Genomic DNA, 27,372 nt, shown 5'->3' with positions numbered 1-27,372 from the left:
AAATGACAAGAAACGCATCGTCATCGTTTATGTTTGACTGTATGAATGATTTCCCCAAGGAATGCTGAATTAGTTGTGTTGCTTGCCCATTAGTAAGGTAACTAAAAGTTTTTGCTGAAATATGAATTCCCAAATGGTTGTTATTGCAAGGACTACATGATTGTCACCGTATAGCACAGTATTTCAACTTTCCTGCGTCACAGAATTTTTTCTGACAACAGCGAGCAGATCGGAATGCCCCTAATTTTGCTCATACAGGTTTAATCATTCATGCCAGTGAAAATTTGGTTCAATAGGCAAACCCATCCAAACCATGCTTGGACTTTTATTTGCATTCTCCAAACTGTAAAATTTGGCAATAACACAAATACATCTACAAAATACTTATGTCAATACAGAGCTATTTATCATTGCCGTGGGTAAATTTTCCAAGGCAACGACCAATCATCATGTCACGTGTACTGTAACTTGTGTGAATAATGATGTCATCTTGCACAAATACTCAGTAGCTGGAAGGGGTGGACTGGACACAGTAACCATTCAATCAAACATAACATTTATCATGTTCATATAAAAGTATTGTCTTCAAAATTGAATTGCTAAAAAAAACATGACATTTTGAGAATGTACAAATCGAAGCATATGATGTATGTGAATGCATGCATACACTCACAGATACATACATACATACATACATACATACATACATACATACATACATACATACATACATACATATCAGAATATTGTCTTATGGTATAAAATGTGAAAAATTGCGTATGAAAAATTTAAGACTTTTGATAATGTACAATAATTCATAAGTACTTCAAATAGTAAGAAAATAATTTATGCAACAGTTTGTTCTCATTCCAGGGATTCCGGAATAGCTTCATACGTCTTTGGTAACACATTACAGTGTTTCTCAATAATCTTATCATACAATGCATTGTCATGTTTTTTCATAGTGTCAAGTAAGTCTTTTATCGGAAAATCTTTGTCCGGGTCAAGTTGTTTTATCCATTGCATCATTCCTTGGTATATAATTTCTTTTAGTTCACCGCGGTGCTTGTACTCTAAGTCAGCTATGTCGGTATCAGTTAGACCTGGACAGGGTTTACATCTTAAGAATTCCTTCCAGTTGTCACGATTACCGTGTTCCACTATGGTTTGGATTATGTCTTCTCTACTGACTCCTGTTGAGTAGAAAATACGTCAATTTTCAGTCACTTTTCATTTTTTGCGGAAGTGATTTTGAATGAAGCATTTATTTAATTAAACTTACTGGAATACCCATGACAATTTCTAGTACATATACATTCTCTAGAAAGCAAAATCGGATCGAAATTTTTGGAACACTGTTTATTTGACGAGACGATATGCCCCGGGAAAGCACAGGACAGTCTAGTGTTCCCTATTAATTTGGGTGTACGTCTGACTTTTGCATACGTGGAACCAAACACCATGATTGTCCATAACTATGTTCATCTTGCACAAACGGCAAAGCCCTGTTCAGAAAGCCTCAATACAATTTATCTGCGGAAAGTGTACTTTAAGTTCAAAAAGATTTCTCTCGAATATGACATTTGGCATCATAGTGGAGCACAACTATGACGAATACAAAATAGTATCAAAACAACACATCCTGCGAGGCAACCATTTGTGTTGAATGACCAAAGATTCAGTATCCTTGGCGTAAGTTTAAAGTGTGTTGTATGAACATTGTTTAGGTTATTTTCGTTGTATCGATGAAAAGTTAAATTGATTTACATGTAGTATACTTTGAATTTAACCTTGATGTATATGTTATGATCACTATATCGTATTTATACCCCTTTTGCTATTGATACCATAGGATATGACCCCCTCAAGACGTAGTGGGATGACCCAACGTATATTTGATGATTGACTTTTTGCTGTTCGAAAGTTCAATCAGTTCAGTCAGGGCAGACGCACGTGTATTTTACCCAAGGTTTGGCGGGTTAATACCATAACATGTTGAAAGAGCTCGGAGTATTGTCGACATTGATGCTCGAACCCCATCAGCCCAATCCCTTTGATTTTGAAAGCAACTCGACGTGACAGTTGTGTTAGACAACGCCTTCATCGGTGAAAGTCGATATTGTTTCCCAGTTTGTTTATGAACTGAATATTGGTGTTCACGTTGTCCTAACATGAATACGCCCTCTACGTTTGATACTTACTTTGAACAATGCCTAGAGTGACTTTTGTCACGCGAAGCTACGCCCGCTTTCTCCTAGAAATGTATACATTGGAATGAATGCTAATCTGTCACTGTGCTAGGCATCCAAAGAACTACTGCAACGGACACTGTGCTGTTTGTATGACAACCCTGAGAGCCTTTGATCTGATTTCTCTGACAAGTGAACAGCAACGAGTAGTAACAGCTGAATATTGTTACTGTAAGTGTTATTTGTTTCCAACGTAACAGGTTTATGATAGCATTTTGCACTTTTGAATAAATATCTTTTATTTTTATATAATGCGTAGACATATTGAGTGCTGAAGTGAGCACATTTTATTTGGTCACGTGTTGACACACGTGAGCATATGTCGCAGCGATGTCTGTCTGTCTGTCTGTCTGTCTGTCTGTGTACTCAATATCTCAAAAACGGCTCATCAGATCAGAATCAAATCTGGTACATAGATTCAGTTTGCAAATGGCAAGAACTGATTAGTTTTTGGTGGGTGTGGCTTGCTTACTTTTAGCTCATTTGCATAATTAATGATTTTAGAAAAACTGATATATATTGACAACAACTGCACACAATTTTATGAGATTCGCTACAAATGTTGATCACACCAAGATATATCAGCTTTGAAAGATATTAAGGGGTGACGTGAAAGATAATTACTAATTTGCATGTTTAATGAAATTTCCTAATTAGGAGTATATATCTGAATTTACTCGATCAAAATTGACGAAACTTGGTACGCATATTGAAGATACTATGATTTAACATTATTGAAAGTCATTAAGCATTTTTACTTCATCCAAATCCTAATTTGCATATTTAATGACCTTTTGAAATTGAGGATATATATTTGAAGTTACATGACCAAAATTGATGAAACTTGCTATGTACATTAAAGATACTATGATTGAACATTATTAAATGTCATTAAGCATTTTTACATCAGCCAATTCCTAATTTGCATATTTTATGAACTTTCCTAATTAGGGGTATTTATCTGAATTGACAAGACCAAAGTTGATGAAACGGGCTATGTACATTAAAGATACTATGATAGAACATTATTGAGAGTCATTAAGCATTTGAACTTTAGCCAATTCCTTGTTTGCATATTTAATGAACTTTCATAATCAGGGATATTTATCTGTATTGACTAGACCAAAGTTGACGAAACTTGCTATGTACATTAAAGATACTATGATAGAACATTATTGAAAGTCATTAAGCATTTGAACTTTAGCCAATTCCTTATTTGCATATTTAATGAACTTTCATAATCAGGGATATTTATCTGTATTGACTAGACGAAAGTTGACGAAAACTGCTATGTACATTAAAGATACTATGATAGAACATTATTGAAAGTCATTAAGCATTTGAACTTTAGCCAATTCCTTATTTGCATATTTAATGAACTTTCATAATCAGGGATATTTATCTGTATTGACTAGACCAAAGTTGACGAAACTTGCTATGTACATTAAAGATACTATGATAGAACATTATTGAAAGTCATTAAGCATTTGAACTTTAGCCAATTCCTTATTTGCATATTTAATGAACTTTCATAATCAGGGATATATATTTGAATTTACATGACCAAAATTGATGAAACTTGCTATGTACATTTAAGATACCATTATGTAGGCTAACATTATTGAAAGGCATTAAGCATTTTTGCTTCAGCCAATTCCTAATTTGTGTATTTAATGAACTTTCCTAATTAGGGATATATACTTGGATATATTTGATCAAAGTTGGCATAACATGCTATGTACATTGATGATTATACCAGGTTATACCAATATTGGAAGGCATTTCGCACTTAAGTTTTCATGTCAGCTAATTTATAGTTTGCATATATAATGAGCTTGGTTCTGTCTGTGGCCTCTCAGCTAGGCGACTGATGCCGTATGTTGTGGGTTCGAATCCGATTGAAAACTATCCGTATTTCAAAGTTTGGAATATATTGTTTGAAGGTTGAAGGACTTGACCAAAGGCAATTACACCTGCTATATAAAGTGGTGATACAATGACAGCAGTCAAAGAAATTAATTATCTTATTTCAGGTAATTGCATAATTGACTACTTAATGACCAATAGAGTTAATCTGTGGTGAATATTGTTCATTATGTTGATCATAATACTTTCAATGAAGTTGCAAACATGTGGCAAAGGTTCAAATTTACACATAACTGCAATATATAATGAAACACTTGAGCATTTACAGTTCATATCTGGTTTGGGAATAGTGAGTTTTTTTGTTAACGAGATTGTAAACGCTATTATTCTGTACCGGTACATTCGAATTTTATGGAATTATTATTCATTATATTTTACGCTTTCATTTCACTTAAAGAATCAGTGTCATTTGTCCAGTCCCTACACTCGACTTGGTATACACTTACCCGCAACGCAACCCCATTTTCCACGCATTCCGCGACCCAACTCACACGAACAAATTTGATGATTGCCCATGTTGAGTTTGCTCCTACACAGCTAGCCCGTGAACCACACCGAAATAAAGCAAGGGTAACACTATGATAAAACCAGATATGAACTGTAAATGCTCACGTGTTTCATTATATATTGCAGTTGTGTAAATTTGAACCTTTGCCACATGTTTGCAACTTTATTGAAAGTATTATGATCAACATAATAAACAATATTCACCACAGATTAAGTCTATAGGTCATTAAGTATTTAAATATGTAATTAGCTGAAATAAAAAATAATTAATTTCTTTTACTGCTATCATTGTATCACCACTTTATTTGCCTTTGGTCAAGTCCTTCAAACTATATATTCCAAACTTTGAAAGCTCATTAGATATGCAAACTATAAATTAGCTGACATAAAAACTTAAGTGCGAAATGACTTCCAATATTGGTATAACCTGGTATAATCATCAATATACATAGCATTTTATGCCAACTTTGATCAAATAAATCCAAGTATATAGCCTTAATTAGGAAAGTTAATTTAATACACGTATTAGGAATTGGCTGAAGCAAAAATGCTTAATGCCCTTCAATAATGTTAGCCTACATAATAGTATCTTTAATTTACACAGCAAGTTTCATCAATTTTGGTCATGTAAATTCAAATATATGTCCCTAATTTCAAAAATTCATTAAATATGCAAATTTTGAGCTGGATGAAGTAAAAATGCTTAATGACTTTCAATAATGTCGTATCGTAGCATCTTTAATGTACATAGCAAGTTTTGTCAACTTTGGTTTAGTCAATACAGATAAATATCCCTGATTATGAAAGTTCATTAAATATGCAAATAAGGAATTGGCTAAAGTTCAAATGCTTAGTGACTTTCAATAATGTTCTATCATAGTATCTTTAATGTACATAGCCAGTTTCATCAACTTTGGTCCCGTCAATTCAGATAAATACCCCTAATTAGGAAAGTTCATAAAATATGCAAATTAGGAATTGGCTGATGTAAAAACGCTGAATGACATTTAATAATGTTCTATCATAGTATCTTTAATGTACATAGCAAGTTTCATCAATTTTAGTCATGTAACTTCAAATATATATCCTTAATTTCAAAAATTCATTAAATATGCAAATTAGGATTTGGATGAAGTAATAATGCTTAATGACTTTCAATAAGGTTAAATCATAGTATCTTGGATATGCATACCGAGTTTCGTAAATTTTGATAGAGTAAATTCAGATATCTACTCCTAATTAGGAAATTTCATTAAACATGCAAATTAGTAATTATCTTTCACGTCATCCCTTTATATCTTTCAAAGCTGATATATCTTGGTGTGATCAACATTTGTAGCGAATCTCATCAAATTGTGTGCAGTCGTTCTCAATATATATAAGTTTTTCTAAAATCATTAATTATGCAAATGAGCAAAGAGTAAGTAAGCAACACCCACCAAAAACTAATCAGTTCTTGCCATTTGCAAACTGAATCTATGTACTAGATTTGATTCTGATCTGATGAGCCGTTTTTGAGATATTGAGTACACAGACAGACAGACAGACAGACAGACAGACAGACAGACATAACTGCTATGAATGCCTCTGTAATTGACACCATCGATTAGATAGAGTATCAACTGAATGCCGTTGTATGTAGTCTAGAATCCATCGTTTTGGTATCAAAGCCCTCGACAACAAGATGGCCGATTGATCTAGATTAGATTGTGTGCATTAGGTACTCACCTTCATCTAAAGTGATGTCAGAAGCACTTTGCCGTCGGGGTGGTTTAGTTAAGGATCTACGTCGAAGAGCACGATCTGTTAAAATACGAACGAAAGAATCCTTGTAATCAACTTTTATTCTACAATGGCTCTCATGATAACAAGTGGCCTAGCAGCTAATATAGCTCCGCTGTCAATTTTCAAAATTTTTAGCTGAATGTTACCATAAACCCTGTAACTTAATGTAACTTATAATATTGGAATCACTGACAGGCTTATAGAGATGTCTGCAATTACGCATTCCATTACGAAAAGTGATTAAATAGAATTCTGACTGGGTTTGAATATAACACGGTGAATGAACTTTGCACAGAGAAAATACACAAATTTATATACTTTACCATAATACAAAACACTGAAGTAGCAATTAAGAATATAAATAAAGGTATCCCTAAGTAGCTACATGTTTGATATTAAAAGTGTAGTACAAGTGGCATCAGGGCAAAAAAGAAAATTTGACTAAAATATTTGCATATGCAAATTTAACCATCATTTGAACCAAACTATATGAGGTCTTTGCTTTTAACTTATAAATCAAATTGATTGCTGTAGGACACACAATTTTATATAAAAACAATTTCGAATGATTATAAGTAAAAAATGCAAAAACATCTGAAAAATTGCAATATGTAAAGTTTATGCTCGTTTTGACATACATACGTTTTGACTTAGCAAGCTATGCATTTCATTTCACAGGTGTAAGACAAATGGCATCAGAGAACACAATGTTTTTCGCAAACGTTTTGGATGACCTTTTACGTTCGTCAATGTAACTCAGTGTCTGTAGGTTTTCTTCTCTTGTATACCGGTAAAATGGGAACAAACTTTTTACCAAACGTTTTCGTTGATCTTGGATGACCCTTAGACCTTATTCATATTACGCTAGCTTGCGCCCTAGCATTGCTGAGGGCAGCTATATTTGTTATTATTTTCATACTGAATGAATTATGTTGAAGAAAATGATCTGAAAACTAAGCTGAAAGCTCAGTGAATCCATAAAGAACAGTTGTAATCTTTCTCAAGTAGGCAAAATATAATATTCCGACCCCCAAAAATTATCCAACAATTACACTGACTTCATTAGGAAAAATAAACTCCAACACAAAATTCTCTACACTTACACTGTTTTGCTTTTGTTTTATAACTTTCCTCCGGGTTTTTCTTCTGTGTTTGGGGTGAATCGGTCGCAATAATCATTTTTTCTTGACTGTCATCTGTACGGAGGTAGGTTTTACGTAACCGACACAACACGATCAATATTATTACACCAACCAATATAATTACCACCCCAACAATGATCATCCAAGTCCAAGAGACATCTTTGATTAATATCGGTGACACTTTAGGGCTCTCAGTGTGATTGCCATTGTCGGTTTCGGGACTATATTCTGCAGCAGAACAAAGAAATAGGATATTTTACTGACATAATGTCTTTTGTTTACTTTCAAGAATGTACTAGAATTTTCATAACCTTTCCATGGTTTATTGTCTTATGCCAAGGGGTCAAATGTATGACATTAAAATGCATTATGGTAAAAAGTCGACTTCTCACCAAAGCAAGAATTTAAAATATTTATCAGATAAGGCATATGCAATCGTTTTCATAACAACAATTTCTGATTTTTGTGGAGCTCGTTAAACACACACATTTTCATCTTTTAGGCATTTCCGGTATGAAATAATATTCCTGTATAACCGAAACCTTACTTTTGACTTTTGTAATCTCATGTATTTTACCTGTAGAAATCCAATATATTGAAAATATGGTCGACCGAATGAGACTTTTATGACTCACTTAGGTGGCAAAATTGTATATATTATTGTTATTCATCCCATTGGAAAAATATTGTTATTGAGGTCTTCTATGTTGGAAACTGTAAATTTTGAAAGTGATGGGTCTGTATTATATGATGCCGCCTTTTCTATTCCATGTTCAAGACTCATTCTATTTAAGTGGGTATTTATCGGAAAGCAGTCATCTTTATGTTAAATTTTTTATTCTTTCCGAATGAAAATTACCAATGAAAGGATTGTCATACGGTCGATATACAAACAAAATACGTTATTGATGATGCAACACTTTAGGTCCACACCAAGGCAAATATCGGCCCTACATTTTGATAAGATGAGAAATATTTTGGTCCGCTCTTACTCTTTATTCGAGTCTTCTCTCATTTATAGGCAAACCCACCAGTCGCGTGGCACCTTTTGCCATTATCTCGTCATGCTCAGCAAGTTCACGATCCCACGACCACCACGCGTTCACTTCACCAGTGCATTAAAAAACGCAAAATCATTTACGACAAGACATAAATAAACAAACAGACTTTGCGAAGCCCACTGCTATGCTGGTTCTTAGAAAATTGCTGACTCTGTTGTGCCATATTGTTGCTTACCTGTCTCTGGTGTGATGATCTCTCCATCGACTCGCACTTTTGACTTTTCGTCGGTGTAGTGTTCCTGTTTGTCAGCAGTTGCGTCTGACTTCGTCTCTATGGATCGAGTTGAATGCTTAACTCGTTCACCAGAAGGTATATTATGGCGGGTGTTTGGCGGGAAATTTGTGGCGATATCAGTACGATCTAACAAATCTCCACACAAAGCATCATGGGTATGGTTTCCTTTCCATAGCAACGCCTTTCCGATGGCCCGACAGTCAGTGCGTGGCCTACATGAACGTCTACTGTTGTAGATGTTAGAGTATGATTGGTCGGGGCAAAATCGACACCGTATTCTGGATCTGTAGTGAGCTAACGCAGACAAAAAATAACGTTAATGAAATATTCATTGCCCAGTCACAAAAACAAATACCAATTGTCATGTGATGTTGAGCACTATTTAAGCCTTTAGCCCAGCGAACGTCCTTTCTTTGATAAAAGCCGACCATAAGTGGAAAGAGGTTCTTTCTAATTGCCCGACCTTAGAAATAAACAATTTTGCACGTATTGTCACTTTCTTATTGTACTTGGGCCTCAGCCCAAGTACATTTGTTTTCATTCCGTGGGAAAAAACTGTAAGGTATAACCATTTCTGGCTGAGACCAGGGAGGGCAAAATGTATTGGCTTCATCTTTCTTGGCATAATAAATGGCGTAATGATGTTAACTGAATGGACCGAAGTGCTGCTCTCAGCCAGTCTTGAATAAGTGAGATGTGAATATAAATGCTTCTCTATCTGAGTTCTGGCCACAAAATCTTCTGAATAAATCAAAATGTGCATCGAAATGCAACAATTAATGCACCCTCCGTTTCCTAGGCGATGGCACGACCCTTGCTACACCCACTGGACGAGCCAAAGTGGGAGGGGTAATTTCGGTTTGGTCGAACAGGAGGGCTCGAGACCAGAATTTAACATTTAAACTTGAAACATGTTTAATCACTGACAAGATGTGGATTAGTGTTAATCAAAGAGAAAGTTTGAAAAGGAAAGGTTTTATATCCCGGACACAATGAAAAACATTACGACTGGAAACTGTACCCCCGGTTGAGAATAGTAATGCCCACAGCGATGGAGAACACTTATCCTTGAGCTGAGAAAACCAGACCATCATTTCGAAATAGAGCTGCAGATTCGAGAAGCTCGTTAAAAATAGCTAGGTACACCCCGTAAGGGGTGGTTTCGCGTCTTGAGGGCAAATTTCGCCTCCTTCATTTAGAAATCGTACGTTTGTTTTTCCTGGGGAACACATCATTTGACACAAAATTTGCATGAAAGGGGTCGCCAGTAAGCACGTGGTCAAATCTGGCATAAGAAACAATATGAAATGTTGGGTAAAGCCAGTCCAAAATAAACTGATTTGAACTTTTGTGTTTTGTAATTTATACCACTGCAGTAACATGACTTTTTTTGACAACATCACACAATGTAATACGTTTTGAAACTGAATACTCCGACGTATTCTGTGTCCCCTTTGCTAAAAAATACGGTATGCCGATTACCATGTAAGGAGATGATGACGTCAAGACAGATTTGTAGTGCGTTTGGTCTTGGATGGTGCACGAAGTTTTGTCGAGGTAGCTTGTGTATTTATTTCCTAAATGGGAGATATTAGGGTCGATCTAAAAGAAGGCCGAAAAATGTTATGATACTCTAAGCGAGCTGAACTCCAATGCGAATGGTTGGATAATTTGGAGGATGTCTAGACTGATCTCGTCTCATTAAGATTATTTGGCGGTCAGTATTGAATTTCAACTGCGTCACAAGTTTGCGTCGAACGGTCAACGAACGATATTTTAGAAATCTGGAGACATGGCACATCGCAGTTTTATTTTAGTATTTTATATTTTACAAAAGATGTAAGAAGCAATGATTTGTTGAAAATTCTGAAAAAAATATAGGAAGATTTGATCGCGAACACATTTTCACTTGGGGGTCAACTAGCCCTGCGTACGATGCTGTGTGTTCCGCTACAGCTAACCGCCCCGCTCACCGAGAAGGGTCCGCTGACCTCCCTCCGAGCTCAGACATTATCTCCGTCCTGTGGCGGAGCAGGTCAAAAATTTGCATAGTTCATTGCGCATGCAAGGTAGACATTAGCAATATGACAATCTATGTAAGACGCAGTCTTGCCAATATGACAAGCCAATTAAAACTGTGTGGCGACTCTTGTACTAACACAAATAAATGTTATTCACTGTCCAATCTGCCGGGCCTACGATTTCCGGCCAAACAGGCTACAAAAAGTCAGAAGCCATCTCGTCGCCAGTCATTGGCAACACCCGATAGAGGACGCTACGGACTGACATAGATTTGAAATTTCTTATCGTGGACATAGTTTTAACGGTAGTGCTGTTTGCCTCGAGCTGGGTTTCGTCATATGCACATCGTGTTGGATATTGCATTTTGTTGGAAACTCAGCGTTTTTTTTCTTAAATGTTGACTATAGAAGACTCGAGCACATTGGACGATACTACGGACTAATCTAAGACGTGGACGGAATTTTAATCTTACTGCAGTTTGCTCCGAGCTGAGACATTTTGATAATTAAGACACAAAGCTTGTCGGATATTCCGGCAAAGTGATGACATTTTTCGTAAGCATGGACTTTAGATATTATTGATATAATTAATCTTTATTTAAACTCGATAACTCCATAGATGAAACACCTCTTTTCATTGAGGTCGAATAGACAAAAGAAAATCATATTACAGCACAGCACCAACTTGAAAACACGAAAAACACAGAAGTACAAATATCAAAAAAACTACGAAGAAGCATCAGACAAGTAAATAGAATACAGAAAGTTGTTACAAGAATTCTTAAAGCTATGATTGATTGGGGAGATTGTATATTCATCCACACCCGCAACAGACAAAGTGTTTTGATAAAGAAGTGTACGTGCTTTGGGAACTTTAAGGAGGTTCTGATTGGAAGAACGAAGTGATCTGGAAGGGATATAATTATTGAACATACTGGCTACACAATTAGGGGGTTAGATTGTGAGTTGCTCTGTAAATTTGGGCCAAGATATAGTCCTGAGATTATTGTGGATGCAACCAAACGTGAGTGATTGGTCATCTTTTGGCGTGGACGGAGTTTTACATGTAACGTTAGTGCAGTATGCTCTGAGCTGAGACATTATAACCGTTTCCTCATATACACAGCGTATAGGACGCGCACATTGCTGCCAATGATTGACTTTTCGTATCCATGGTCTTAAGATAGAGTTATGAGCTTGTAGGAGGATACAACGAACTGAGATAGATTTTAAATTTCGAAGCCTGGATGTAGTTTTCATCTGCATTTTGCTCCGAGTTGAGACATAAAGTCTTGTCATATAGGCCTACACAGCGTATTGGATATTGCAGTTTGTTAGAAACTTAGCGTTTTTTCTTTAAAATATTGACTATAGATAGAGTGTCGAGCAAAATGGAGGATGCTACGAACTGAGATAGATTTGAATTTTCTTATCATGGAAATATTTTAACGTTACTGAGTGCAGTTTGCTCCGAGCTGAGACATTTTAAAAGTTTCGTCATATTCACAGCGTATTGGATATTGGGGTTTGTTGGGAACTCGGCGTTTTTTCTTAAATGTTGATTATAGACGGCGACTCGAGCATATTGGAGGATGCGACGGACTGAGATTGATTGGTAATTTCTTGACATGGACGGAGTTTTACACTAGTGCAGTTTGCTCCGAGCTGAGACATTTTGATAATTTATGTATTACACATAGCATGTCGGATATTGTGGCAAAGTGATTAAATTTTTCGTAAGCATGGACTTTAGATATAGTTCTGAGATTATTGTTGATGCAACCGAACGTGCATTGAGTGATTTGTCAATTTTTTTGGCCTGGATGGAGTTTTAACAGTTTTAACGTTAGTGCAGTATGCTCCGAGCTGAGACATTATAACCGTTTCGTCATATATACAGCGTATTGGATCTTGCACATTGCTGCAATAATGGTTGACTTTTCGTATCACTGGCTTGTAGAGAAAGATTGTGAGCTTATTGGAGGATATAACGAACTGAGGTAGATTTTAAATTTCGAAGCCTGGACGTAGTTTTATCTGCAGTTTGCTCCGACTCGGAGCTGAGACATTTTAACTCGTCCTAGGCCTATACAGTGTATTGGATTTTGCAGTTTGTTGGAAACTTAGCATTTTCTTAAATGTTGACTATAGATAGGGAGCCGAGCATATTGGATGGTGCTAATTACTGACTCGGAGATAGATTAGTAATTTCTTAACATGGATGGAGTTTTAACGTTAGTGCAGTTTGTTCGGAGATGAGACATTTTGACCGTTTCGTAATATGCATAGCGTATTGCATGTTGCAGATTACTGCAAATAATTGACTTTTCGTATCCGTGGACTTTAGATTGTCCTGAATTTATTGTTTCTGTACTATTTATAGCGTGTCGGATATTGCAGATTGCTGCAAAGTGAATGACTTTTGTATCTGTTGAATTTCATAGAGTCCGGAGTTTATTAAATGATGTTGCAGACCGAGATAGAATGGTAATTTCGTAGCCTGTACGGAGTTTTAACGTTACTGCAATTTTGCTCCGAGCTGAGACATTTTGACCGTTCCTCATACACACTGCGTATTGCATGTCGCAGATTGCTGCAAACAGTTGACTTTTCGTATCTGTGGACTTTCGATAGAGTCCTGAATTTATTGTAGATGCAACGGACTGAGATAGATTGGTCATTTCTTAGCCTGGACAGAGTTTTAACGTAAGTGCATTTTGCTCCGAGCTGAGACTTTAATAAGTTTTGTACCTATACATAGTGTGTCGGATATTGCAGATTGCTGCAAAGTGAAAGATTTTTCGTAACGGTGGACATATAATAGAGTCCTGAGTTTATTAGAGAATGCTGCGGACTGGAATAGATTAGTAATTTCCTAACCCGGACAGAGTTTTAATGTTAGCGCAGTTTGCTCCGAGCTGAGACTTTGATAATTATGTACCTACACATAATGTGTCGGATATTGCAGATGGCTGCAAAGTGAATGAAATTCGTATCTGTGGATTTTGATAGAGTCCTGAGTGTATTGGAGGATGCTGCAGACTGAGATAGAATGGCAATTTCGTAGTCTGCAATTTGCTCCGTGCTGAGACATTCTGACCGTTTCCTCGTACACATTGCGTATTGCATATTACAGATTGCTGCAAACTATTGACTTTACGTATCCATGGACTGTAGATAGAGTTTTGAGTTTATTGTGTATGCAAAGGACTGAAATAGATTTGAAATTTGTTAACATTGTCAGAGTTTTTACCTTAGTGCAGTTTGCTCCGAGCTGAGACAATTGATAATTTTGTACTATACATAGTGTGTCGGATATTGCAGATGGCTACAAAGTGATTGACTTTTCATATCTGTGGACTTTGATAGAGTCTTGAGTTTATTGGAGAATGCTACGAAATGAGATAGATTAGTCATGTCCTTGCCTGGACGGAGTTTTAACGTCAGTGCAGTTTGCTCCGAGCTGAGACTTTCGTACCTACACTTTGCGTGTTTGGTATTGCAGTTGGCTGCAAAGTGAATGACTTTTCGTATCCGTGGACTTTGACAGAGTCCTAAGTTTATTGGAGAATGGTACGGACTGAGATAATAGTAATTTCACAGCCTTGACGGAATTTTAGTGTCAGTGCAGTTTGCTCCGAGCTGAGACATTTGATAATTTTTGTAGTACCACACATATATTTCAGATTGCTGCAAAGTGATTGACTTTTCATATCTGTGGACTTTGATAGAGTCCTGAGTGTATCTGGAGAATGCTACGAACTGAGATAGATCAGTAATTTCTCAGCCTTGACGGAGTTTAACGTCAGTGCAGTTTGCTCCGAGCTGAGACTTTACTAATTTTTGTACCTATACATAGTGTGTCGGATATTGCAGATTGCTGCAAAGTGAAAGAGTCTAAAGCCGCACTTTTCAATCCCTGGTTCTCGCATTAGTGGAGTTCTCCTCCCAGTCAAACACATGGCCAGTACGATGTTTGATTTCTATAACATTAATTACACAAACTGATTTCAATCTTTTGTCACATTTTGCTAATCCTGCAAACAGAGCTTATATAATCGTTTGATTGACGGTCGGTTCAAATTGCCAACGGTCATTTATTCCCCAGCACCACACTCGAATTTCCTTAAAAAACGTCTTCCAGTCACGTTAGAATTTGAATATAACCATTGAGTTCGATCGGCAGCAGCTTCGTGCTGACCGCTTGGCAGTCTGTCAGCGTTTTTGCGGTCAGAAAAAACTAAAAAGTGGCATTTTCTGGAGCGTGTGCCCTCATGTTACCTGCTTGGTGTCCACTTACACAATGAACGCCGCCATAGGTTGGTGCCCTTTTAAAGGGAGGCTCCGCCTTTGCCCATTAAATAGATTCCTTAGTTTATTAGAGAATGCTCGGACCGAGATATTTTAGGAATTTCCTAATCTGGACAGTTTTAACGTTAGTGAAGTTTGCTCCGAGCTGAGACTTTACTAATTTTTGTACCTATACATAGTGTGTCGGATATTGCAGATTGGTGCAAAGTGCATGACTTTTCGTATCTATGGACTTTGATAGAGTCCTGAGTGTATTGGAAAATGCTACAGACTGAGATAGAATTGTAATATCTTAGACTGGACGGAGTTTTAACGTTACTGCATTTGCTCCGAGCTGAGACATTTTGACCGTTTCTCCATACACACTGCGTATTGCATATTGTAGATTGCTGCAAACTACTTTTTGTATCCATGGACTGTAGATAGAGTTCTGAGTTTATTGTGGATGCAACGGACTGACATAGATTTGAAATTTCTTTACATGGTCGGAATTGTTACCTTCGTGCAGTTTGCGGCTCCGAGCTGAGACATTTTATAATTTCTGTAGTATACATAGCGTGTCAGATATTGCAGATGGCTTCAAACTATTTACTTTTTGTATGTATGGACTGTAGATACAGTTTTGAGTTTATTGTAGATGCAACAGACTGCGATAGATTTGAAATTTGTTTTCATTGTCGGAGTTTTAACCTTGGTGCAGTTTGCTCTGAGTTGAGACATTATTTCATTTTGTACTATACATAGCTTGTCAGATATTGCAGAGGGCAGCAAAGTGATTGACTTTTCATATCTGTGGACTTTGATAGAGTCCTAAGCGTATTGGAGAATGCTACGGCCTGAGATAGATCAGTATTAATTTCTCAGCCTTGACGGAGTTTAACGTCAGTGCAGTTTGCTCCGAGCTGAGACTTAAATAATTTTTGTACCTACACTTAACATGTTGGATATTGCAGATAGTTGCAAAGTGATTGACTTTTCTTATGTGTGGACTTTCATAGAGTCCTGCGTGTATTGGAGGATGCTGCAGACTGAGACGGATTGGTAATTTTTTTAGCCTAGACGGAGTTTTAACGTTAGTGAAGGTTACTCGGAGCCGAGTCATATTGCAGATTGCAGCAAAGTGAAACTGAAGACACACTAGTACAGAAATTTGCGAGAAATTTGCGAGAAATGGACACTTTCTCGCTTTTTGCGAGAAGTAAGCGAGAATACATAACTTTCTCGCAATAACTTAGCGAGAATTTAATTTTCTCGCAATCAGCTGGCGAGAACTGTGTTTTCTCGCTCAGCATCTGCGAGAAACTGAATTCTCGCAATCAGTCAGCGAGAAATTTGTTTTCTCGCTTTGCATCTGCGAGAAATTGTATTCTTCTGTGTAAGCATTTCACAAAAAATTCACAATTTCTCGCAGATGCAGAGCGAGAAAACATAGTTCTCGCTGATTGATTGCGAGAATTCAGTTTCTCGCAGATGCATGCGAGAAATCACAGTTCTCGCAGCTTGATTGAAAGAAAGTATGTTTCTCGCTTACTTCTCGCAATACAGCGAGAAAGTGTCCATTTCTCGCAAATTTCTCGCAAATTTCTGTACTAGTGACAATAGATGGCCGTGAGCATATTGAAGAATGCTTGGAATAGAGATGATTTCGTCGTTTCTTAACAAAATAGGAGTTTAACGCTATAATGCAGGTTACTCAGTTCTGAGATAATTAAATAATTTTGTTACACGCATAGCTGGTGCGGTCAGATAGTACAGATTGCTGCAAACTATTTTCGTGTCACAACTACACGCTACTGTAATCTTTTCAAGGTATTCTTGTGTAACTTTTTTATCTCATAATTCGACGAGCAGCATCGGAAAGTTGGTATCTATTTGCGTCACAATGTATGTTGTACAATGGAGAGAATGAAATGAAAGCCGTGGAGGAGTTTTCTTTAATCTTCGAACACTTCCTTGACAAGTGTTCACAAAATAACTTCGGAAATTGCGAAAGTGATCTCTATTCGCAAATTCTATTAACTTTAGAAATATTTGCTTAATTGCCATGGAGATAATTTTGACCCCTTATCAAAATTGAAAATTAAGCTTGTGAACTTCATAAAGTGTCTGTCTGCCGAGCTTTAATAAAATATTAAAACTTTTTGCAGCGGAAATATGTGTTTAGCAACACCTATAATATGGCTTTCAGCTGGCGTTTCCTGTCCTGTCAAAATGTTAGTCTTTTTCGTTTTATGTAAGCTTTGGAAACCACAAAATAATAATAATAATAATAATAATAATAATAATAATAATAATAATAATAATAATAATAATACACGAAATCAGTACAGAAGAATTTTCTCTCTGCTTTTTGACCGTAACGTACAACTTTTAAAATATCACTGATTAGGTATTTGGTTATAGGAAAATAAATAAATTCTTTTCAGGGAAAGTTTTCTATTTGGCGACAGGGTTTTTCCTCAGCTTCCTAAAGGGTTGGTAAAGTAAAACAGAATTACAGTCAACTCGCACTTTTTCCAACCCGCCCAGAACCAACTCGCCCGATTCAAACTCGCCCGTTGTTTTGAGATAGGGTGTTGTAGATTCCATGTACGCTAACCCGATGGCCCAAGGCCAGCTATTTTCATGTCATGCCAGGCCAGTAACTCGTGAAAGACGGTCCTGCTGTTCCTAAAGAAGTGAGCCAGTACGCAGTAACTATCCCTATACGTAAAGAAGCCGAACGAAATTTATTCTTTCAAGAGATTTGCAAAACGTGAAATTCGCAAATAAAAAGTTTTCCGTGTTGGCACATATTTCAAGCCGCACCTGTGGTTCTCTATGTTAGAAATAGGCCTATAACGTGTTTATGCGTACCAGTTGCTGCGAAAACGAGCCCTGCCACTCCTTGACATGTTCTTCCACTCCAATGACCAAGCTACCCGAGTGGCAAAGGCTACGGATTCGCAGCAAGCGTACCAGTAGCTCTGCATGGCAGGGCTGTGTGTTTACCGGCGTTATACGGCCTCCGCATAACGCCGGTAAACACACAGCCCTGCCATCCATGCAGAGCTAGCGTACCAGGTACTCATAAAATTGCAAAATAATATCGGGCGAGTTGGTATCGGGCGAGTTGGCATCGGGCGAGTTGGAATCGGGCGAGTTGATTCTGGGCGGGTTGGAAAAAGTGCGAGTTGACTGGTACCCCGTAAAACAAGGTTCTTTTACATACAAGGTGAAGCGAAAAATCTTGTAGATTATATTGGCAATGTCTACTTAGCATGCGCAATGAACTATGCAAAATTACGACCTGCTCCGTCACAGAACGGAGATAATGTCTGAACTCGGAGGGAGGTCAGCGGATACTTTTGGTGGGGCTCACCACAGCCCTGCAAAGACCCGTACGCAGAGTTGGTGACTTCAAATCCATTTTTGGACTTGACGTAAAAAGCCAAATTACTGCCGAAATTCAGCGTTCTTGGGCCCAAGTCGTATCCCTGCCTACCTCAGCTACTCGATCGCTTCCAAAAATGCCAGTCTTTTATTCTTTTTTCGTAAATAACCGTCGATGTCGGCAACTCTCTCGCTAGCCCTGCGTACGTACGCAGTGTACGCTGTGTGTTAGGAACGCACACAGGGGATGCACAGCGTACACTGCGAGAGAGTTGCCGACATCGACGGTTATTTACGAAAAAGAATAAAAGACTGGCATTTTTGGAAGCGATCGAGTAGCTGAGGTAGGCAGGATACGACTTGGGCCCAAGAACGCTGAATTTCGGCAGTAATTGGCTTTTTACGTCAAGTCCAAAAATGGATTTGAAGTCACCAACTCTACGTACGGGTCTTTGCAGGGCTGTGGTGAGCGGGGCTATTAGCTGTAGCGGAACACACAGCATCGTACGCAGGGCTAGCCTAGTACCCAACCATACAGATACACGTCGATTTGTTTCACAATGCTTTCAAATTTGGCCGGTGTAGAGGACTTTTTAGTTTACACCTCCATAGACTCCCATGTATAAGGCAGTTCTCCATAGATTCGCATGTATGATGGCAAGAAAAATAAAAATTTAGTTTCTCATCGTATTCATATTGCCTAAAGGATGCAGTGACACAGTTTTTTTGTCCCCACGGATAAAGTCCAGGGGGCTTATAGATTGGCTCACATCCGTCCGTGAGTCCATCAGTGAGTCCATCGGTTCACGCAGATATCTCAGACATTTTGACAAAATATCATGTGACCTTGGTGACCTTTGACCTCAAATATACATATTGTCCATAACTCAGTAACCACAAGTGCTAACCTTTCACATTTGGTATGATGGGACACCTTATGACGACGCCACATATTGTACTCCATTAATTATGTGCATATCTAATTCTGAGCAAGCCAATAGAGCTGGATGTCCGATTTTTGGTATATAGGGATAACTATAGGGTAGAAATCTAAATATGCCCATCTAAATATTAGACATCTACCATCGAGAACAAAAGAAATTTGCTGTAATTTGAATATTTAAGGAGTTTAAGCAATTCCCGCTATAAATAAAGAACCCCTGCCTCAAACTCCACAAAAGTTGCTAGACATATTTTGCCGTTGTCATGCCATTGCTTCGTTTAATAACCAGTTAATCAAATGCCTCATTGACAGGAGGAAATTCAAGACCATATTTGAATAGTAGTATATATTGTCCTCAAAATTACTCTATCACGGCCCAAGTACTCATTGCCTTCAGCAATTGTCACTGCCTTATTATTTGTATATTAGTTATATCAAAACAGAAGGTAGACAATAACAAACTATGAGAAAACTTGATATTGGCGGTTGACATTGCAGATAGCCATATATGTGCAGCTCTTATTCTTATCAACTGCACATATATATAACCAGAGAGAACTGGCGAAAAATATCCATTCCCAGCAAAATTTTAAAATGTTCTTGTACAATTTTAACTCTTTTGAATAAATGTTTCTGAAGAAAATATAACACAATATTCTCGTTATTTGGCTTGCGTCTAAGATGGGGCGCTATGTTGTCGCATGGTTTATTCTTTGTTGATAAATTTGGAAGCTGACATTTTTATTTGCATTTCTACATGTAAATCAATGGAATAAGGTGACACTACTACTACTAAACTGCGCATGGGCAGCCTACTGTGTGCCTTATACACCTATGAAGACTGCTCTGTATCTTTACGATTAATGTAAAAATATTTTACTTTTCTCTGAAATGGTACACACTTTCAATAACATGATACCGTAACTGTCTAAGGGAACAGTTGAGGAGCTATCTGTGTATGCACAATTTGATAAGAACTATCTGTAGTACATTGAGATAGACAGAGTTTTAAAATTCATAAGCTTAATTAACAGTATTTTTTGACCTTTTTCATGGTTTAATTTTTAGAACAATGATGTCTCCACATATTGATAACGTACTTACCATCTAGTATCTATCGGTAAATCGGGCATAATGTTTTGCTTACCTAAGGAAACCATCATCCCTGGCGGACACGTGTATGCCACACAATGCGTGCCCGATGCTAAAGCGTATGTACCATTACGACAACCACATTTGCGTTCTTGAGTTGGCGTGCAGTCTTGTCGAATCTGTACCAGCGTAAAAATTATTATTTTTTAATACTTTGTGACTAGGCAACATTGGTACGCAAAGTCTTAGTGACTGAAGATCAATAATCCTTCCGATAATATACCATCACGATTGATAAGATTCCTGGATGTATTGACATTCTTAGTTGACGGTGTCAACTCAGTTTTTTTCTATTACTAATCTCACGCAGTGGTTTTCACTATAACTTTCTGAACTCTTGCAAAACATTGATGTGAATTGCTTAGATCTCAATTGTCTTCATACAACCAGCGTTTTTTTACCTGTGTTACTTATTCCTCTGTGGTTGGACTCAATCAGATTAGAGATATGCGTGTCCTTTTGCGATAAAACGCAAGCTTTCAACCCTTTCTAATTTTATTTGACATTTCGCTTTGTTTGGGTATCTCATTTATCACTTTTGCTTTCAGTCCCTTCGTCTGTCTTTTCGTCTATCTTCCTCTCTGTCCGCCACAAACATGTCACTTTATCTCTGTCACGAATTCTCTGTTTGTAACTTTCTCCATTTTCATCCTGTGACTTGAAGGGGCAGAGTTGCGATCTCCTAAAACTATTACGGTCATTTTTGTTCAGCAGAAATTATGATACAGAGCAGAAATTATGTCATCAGCATAGTTAAGTGTTATGTCTCTACGCAAGGTATGCGTCGAGCTCTGATAATGGATCATTCATCTTCTAGTAAACAGAACAGTGTAAATAACTTCTCATGTGAAACAAAAGTAACCATAATAATTTTAAAAAGATGGCGTCTCTCTCCCTTTGGTGACAAAATACATATCCACTTGTTTGTGTGTACAACTTTTTTTCTTTTCTTTGATTTTGTTCCAGGGCTGTTTTGACTTAAAGTCACTGCCTTTTTATGGGGACGACACCTGCATCTCTCTCTCTCTCTCTCTCTCTCTCTCTCTCTCTCTCTCTCTCTCTCTCTCTCTCTCTCTCCGTGTCTGTCTATCAACCGATCGATAAATCATTCTACCTGTCTGTTTGTCTCTCTGACTTGTCTGTTCACTATCTGGTTAATGCACACTCGTCAATGTCTGCAGAGATATGCAAACATTTAAAAGTGGATTGAAATGTATAACGTTTCATTATTACAGTGAACTGCATATGTCGTCTTACCACTTGATCCAGGCCATCACAGACGTCTTTACAAAGCCAAAAGCTTTTGATATCAGCAAGCAGGCATTTGTTCCTGTACGGCATGAAGTGGTTGTATGGTATAACTTCGCATCTAGGCAATAAAGGTTTAAAAACAAATTTATCTTTCAGTGCGTCGTAGCATTAATTTTAAAGGTTTTTCTGTCACTAGTAAGCACGCTTACCACACTACCCCGCCAATGTAAGACTTTTGATACATAGGTAGAAGAATTTTATGACCTTACGCTTTCACAAGCAAAATACTCAAATTTATTTTAGGAAGACGTGAATCGAACAATGCGTTACTAAAATGAACACGTACACATAATCTCGGCTGACTCAGGTAGTGCACGCCAAACATCATTCTTGGCCTTATGAGCTTTATTTGCATTTTTTCTCGTTTTACACATAGATCATGACCAATTCTGAAATGGAGATATTATGCAAGGCCAACTCTTTACTAATTGCATCTGGTGAAATCTTGCCATTCCGGCAGAGCTAACACAGAGACTGGTTGTCAAGCTCCACTTGTGCTCTACAGGAGTGTACCTCAGGATGGCGTCCCTTCCGTACACACTAGCTTGACTATAGAACAATCCCTGTCTGATGACCTCATCGAAGAGAGAAATTCTCTATCTATGATTGTAGCAATTTACATAATCAAAATAATATTTCGGTCGCTAAGTTCGCTCCCTTTGTCCATCATACATTTTTCTTTTGTGCAACATTTTCTTCTCTTCCTTATTCATATGTAGCGTACCAGGCGCCAAATGTAAAATAATTATTTTACACATTAGAAGAACATATTCATACGAAAAGGGTGTATTTGCATGCATTTATAAATAAAAATAAACTACTATAGCATAAGTATAAATAAATCAATACAGACATAAGTAATACATATATGAGTGAAAAAACATACATATATGTGAACCAATTCACACAAGACATGAAGACAGACACATACATACATACGTGCATACGTACGTGCATACATACATACATACGTACGTGCATACATACATACATACATACATACATACATACATACATACATACATCATTCATACATACATACATACATACATACATACATACATACTACATACATACATACATACATACATACATACATGCACTCACGCACGCACATACATACGTGCATACGTACGTGCATACGTGCATACGTACGTGCATACATACATACATACATACATACATACATACATACATACATGCATGCATGCACTCACGCACGCACGCACGCACTACATACATACATACATACATAAACATACATACATACATACATACATACATACATACATACATACATACATATACACACATACAGGATCGAAAAGTTTACATGAGGGGAACGAAGTACGCATGCGTATATCCAGTCGCACACACACACACTCACACACACACACACACACACTGCTACTCGGAAAAGTTTACATGAGGGGGAACGAATACGCATGCGTATATCTACTCGCACACACACACTGCTCTGAAAAGTTTACATGAGGGAGAACGAAGTACGCATGCGTATATCCACTCGCACACACACACTTACACACTCACACACACACACACACACAACAAACACAACACACACATTGCTACTCTCTCTGAGATACACACACTGACGCGACGATCTGCAGGCCCGGAAGTGCCACACCGGGGAGCTCACTCCTAACTCGGACTCTACGTACCTCGCGGCGTCGAAGGCTAGTGACGATGACAAAGATGTGCGACACTTTTTCTCTTTCTTGCCTTTGTGTCGTGAGTCGGGTTCGTACAGGGCTTTACACAGTGGTAAAGTGGTAGCCGGCCTGAGTAATACTACACTGCTTAGAGGCCCCGTAAGGGTTTCTGACTTAATGGTACCTGCCATGCCGGCGAAGTTCTGCTGGGGTTAACGGCCCAACCCAGGCCAATAAAACACTGGGAGTCGTGTATTACAGCTCTCTGCCATTCGGCTTATATTCTTTAATGGTTAAATACAGCATTCAACAGGAACTACAGCAACAGCTTACTGGAACTAAAGCAACAGCTTTACTGCTAAACTCTCTGCTCTCTAAACTCTCTGCTTACTTTACTCAGGATCGTACGTAGCTCCACTCAGCAGGGAATGAATGTCTGGAATGCCAAGTATGCCCACTGGAACTAGACAGCAACGGAGTACGGAGAACTGGAATTTTCAAACTAATATTAAGAGCCACTGTGTATTTTCTAATAAACTCATTTTCACGCCTACGACATTTTAGTGCCTGATGTACAAGGCAGTGGTATTTTTTTACGAATTTTCATTAGTTCTACGCGTGAATTTTTTGATCGAAAAATTGATGCTTTGTAAAGTTTGGTCAAACATCAAATGTATTCACTTTTCCCCGGACGTTTTTTGATGAAAGTCATATGGTCAACCGGTCAATGTAGTATCATTCGATACGAAATGTGTCAAACTGTCATCCGACCCCTATCGACCCCTAGCGTTTTCACGTAATGGGGGCTTTCTTTCTGCCTACTTTTAGCGATTTTCTAAAATGTGGACGCCTTATGTAAACATAGCCAGGCCGTCAGGCCTGCAGTTGAGGACCGGGGCAGCAGGTCACCTCGACCCTGTCCGTTTCGACCCAAGTAATTCACACCCTCTTGTCGTTGTTTGTGGTCAAATCAATCCCGGTGCCTTAGTCACTTCGACCTCAGTCAGTTTTCATGTTACATGTACCTGACAACGTTTTACTGAGTACATTATGCAACTTGTTTCTGTGAGAAAACTGCTGGCTTCGCTACAGCAATCCACGGGGTAGCTGTGATATCGCAGCGGTACTTGTGGCGTGTCGAACGCGCTCGGGTCATTGGTTTGGGGTCATCGCCACAGTCCCTGTGGCGATGACCCCAATGACTCGATCGCGTTCGCCACGAGTACCGCTGCGATATCACAGCTATCCACGGGGCTGTGAACACTCTGATACTTGTGGGAGGCCTGGGGTACCCCGGCCCCATTGTCATTTACTGACTGGGGAACGTGTCTCACTGAAGTACGGATGGATAAAGCATGTCATTTACTGATTTTTGGAAATAAAGCATTCGTCATTATCGCAATTGCTTGCCATATGCGGCAAGATTGGATGAGCGAGGCCGGTCCGCTCGCCTTGGTGTCTTGACGCCAAATGAGCCTATTTCCGGTTTAGGCGTTGGGCTTACAGCAATGCATTATAGGATATCTTCCAGGGCGGCGTGGATCAGTGTGTGTGTGTGCGAGTAGATATACGCATGCGTATTTCGTTCCCCCTCATGTAAACTTTTCAGAGCAGTGTGTGTGTGTGTGTGTGTGTGCGAGTAGATATACGCATGCGTATTTCGTTCCCCCTCATGTAAACTTTTCCGAGTAGCAGTGTGTGTGTGTGCGAGTGGATATACGCATGCGTACTTCGTTCCCCTCATGTAAACTTTTCGATCCTGTATGTGTGTATATGTATGTATGTATATATGTATGTATGTATGTATATGTATGTATGTATGTATGTATGTATGTATGTATGTATGTATGTATGTATGTATGTATATGAGTGTGTGGGTTTGTGTGTATGTGCGTGCGTGCGTGCATGAGTGCATATGGGCTATGTATGTATGTATGTATGTATGTGCGTGCGTGCGTGCATGAGTGCATATGGGCTTGTGTATGTATGTATGTATGTATGTATGTATGTATGTATGTATGTATGTATGTGCGTGCGTGCGTGAGTGCATGTATGTATGTATGTATGAATGTATGTATGTATGCATGTATGTATGTATGTATGTATGTATGTATGTATGTATGTATGTATGTATGTATGTATGTATGTATGTATGTATGCACGTACGTATGTATGTATGTATGTATGCACGTACGTATGCACGTATGTATGTATATGTCTGTCTTCATAGGTCTTGTGTGAATTGGTTCACATATATGTATGTTTTTTCACTCATATACTAGTATGTATTTACTTATGTCTGTATTGATTTATTTATACTTATGCTATAGTAGTTTTTTATTGATAAATGCATGCAAATACACCCTTTTCGTATGAATATATTCTTCTAATGTGTAAAATAATTATTTACATTTGGCGCCTGGTAGTACCGGTCATAGCAATGAGTATCTAGGCCATTTACCTTGTTTTTGTTGTACGAGTACATTCTGTGACCATATAAGTACCCGGTTGACAGAGGTCACAGGTCAACCCATTGTGATGAAATGTTGTTTGGTCTGAGTCAGTCTTGTAGCAGCGGCCAGCAACACCGTAACCCATCTATAAATTTTGGAGAACAAGAATTGCGGTCATTGTCGAGATCACATGCACCACCAGCATTATGTCGTCTAAATAACCTTCGATGAGACTCGTAAATACCACAGGCGCTTGGAGTGGTCAAGGTACAGAAACGCAAAAGGTGTCTTTTTTGCGTATACCACATCATCGGACACTCCGAGCGCCTGTGGTGCATACGACCTCACCTTTCCGCCAGTCCATACACCCGTCCAAACTGCCCATATCTCTATACATCCCCACCAACCGTCGTACCTACCCTGCTACCCCAGTCCCTCCTCTTCACTCACTTTCTTCCTTGTCTGCCCAGCCGCCTAAATCCAAAACTCACAAAGTATAGACCAACCTTCTTGTGTTTCTTCCTGAATATATCCACCGTCTGATTAAAACAATATACCTGGCAAAATACCTACGTAGTCGACCATATTACAGATGCTTTACACCGAATCAAGTGTGCTGGTGGATGCATTGAGTGTATTTCTGTCTTGCCTGTTTACCAGTATAGCATTCTGAAGTTATGTTATAAAACGTCCTATGTCGAAGGCGGAAACGGTGTAATTATATTTAAGTGGTACACGCGAAGGTACCTTTGAAGGTGGAGTATTTGTTTGATATATGGCGGCAATGTGTCAGTCAGATCAGAGTCCCATTTTAGAATATCCCACATACCGTGGTTTGTGGATTGATACTTCTACAGTAATCAGGTAATAGAGCCTATAACAAAACAACTGTACTTACAGACAAACATAGCCACACGACTTTCAGCCCATATGAAATGGTGTTTCTAGTACCAGTGGTCCTCATGGAGGTAAAAACACCAAGTGTCGAACTAAACACCTGTACACATAAGAACCATAGGTATGCAGCGCACGGTTTGTTAAACTGGTGACCCAACGGCTTCTGTCAAAGACTGTCACGTGACCAAAACCATAATATAATATAATAAAATATAACGGTTGATAATAATAATTAACCACTCTTTCTCCTCCAGGACATTCACACTGAGCAGGCTATCGTATCTATGGTATCTACGGTGCACTGTTTTAGTTTTTCCTTGAGAGCAACAGTAGT

The 27,372-nt window shown here is 38.2% G+C and overlaps 1 protein-coding gene across 1 annotated transcript; it reads right to left on the bottom strand.

Moving 5' to 3' along the window:
- Positions 1 to 283: 283 nt before the first annotated feature.
- LOC139122803 (tumor necrosis factor receptor superfamily member 21-like) lies at positions 284 to 27,372 on the bottom strand. The gene is made up of 8 exons (XM_070688542.1): positions 27,040 to 27,372; positions 26,150 to 26,286; positions 21,962 to 22,073; positions 20,700 to 20,823; positions 8,846 to 9,199; positions 7,571 to 7,837; positions 6,411 to 6,485; positions 284 to 1,193 (listed from the first exon to the last, which is right to left on the bottom strand). Exons 1-8 carry the CDS (start codon positions 27,103 to 27,105, stop codon positions 865 to 867), a joined length of 1,464 nt encoding a protein of 487 aa, XP_070544643.1. The 5' UTR covers positions 27,106 to 27,372; the 3' UTR covers positions 284 to 864.

This window comes from Ptychodera flava, chromosome 22, assembly GCF_041260155.1.
Source record: "Ptychodera flava strain L36383 chromosome 22, AS_Pfla_20210202, whole genome shotgun sequence".
NCBI lineage: Eukaryota > Metazoa > Hemichordata > Enteropneusta > Ptychoderidae > Ptychodera > Ptychodera flava.
The sequence above is the reverse complement of the archived record's forward strand: the minus strand, read 5'-3'. Positions and strand labels throughout refer to the sequence as shown.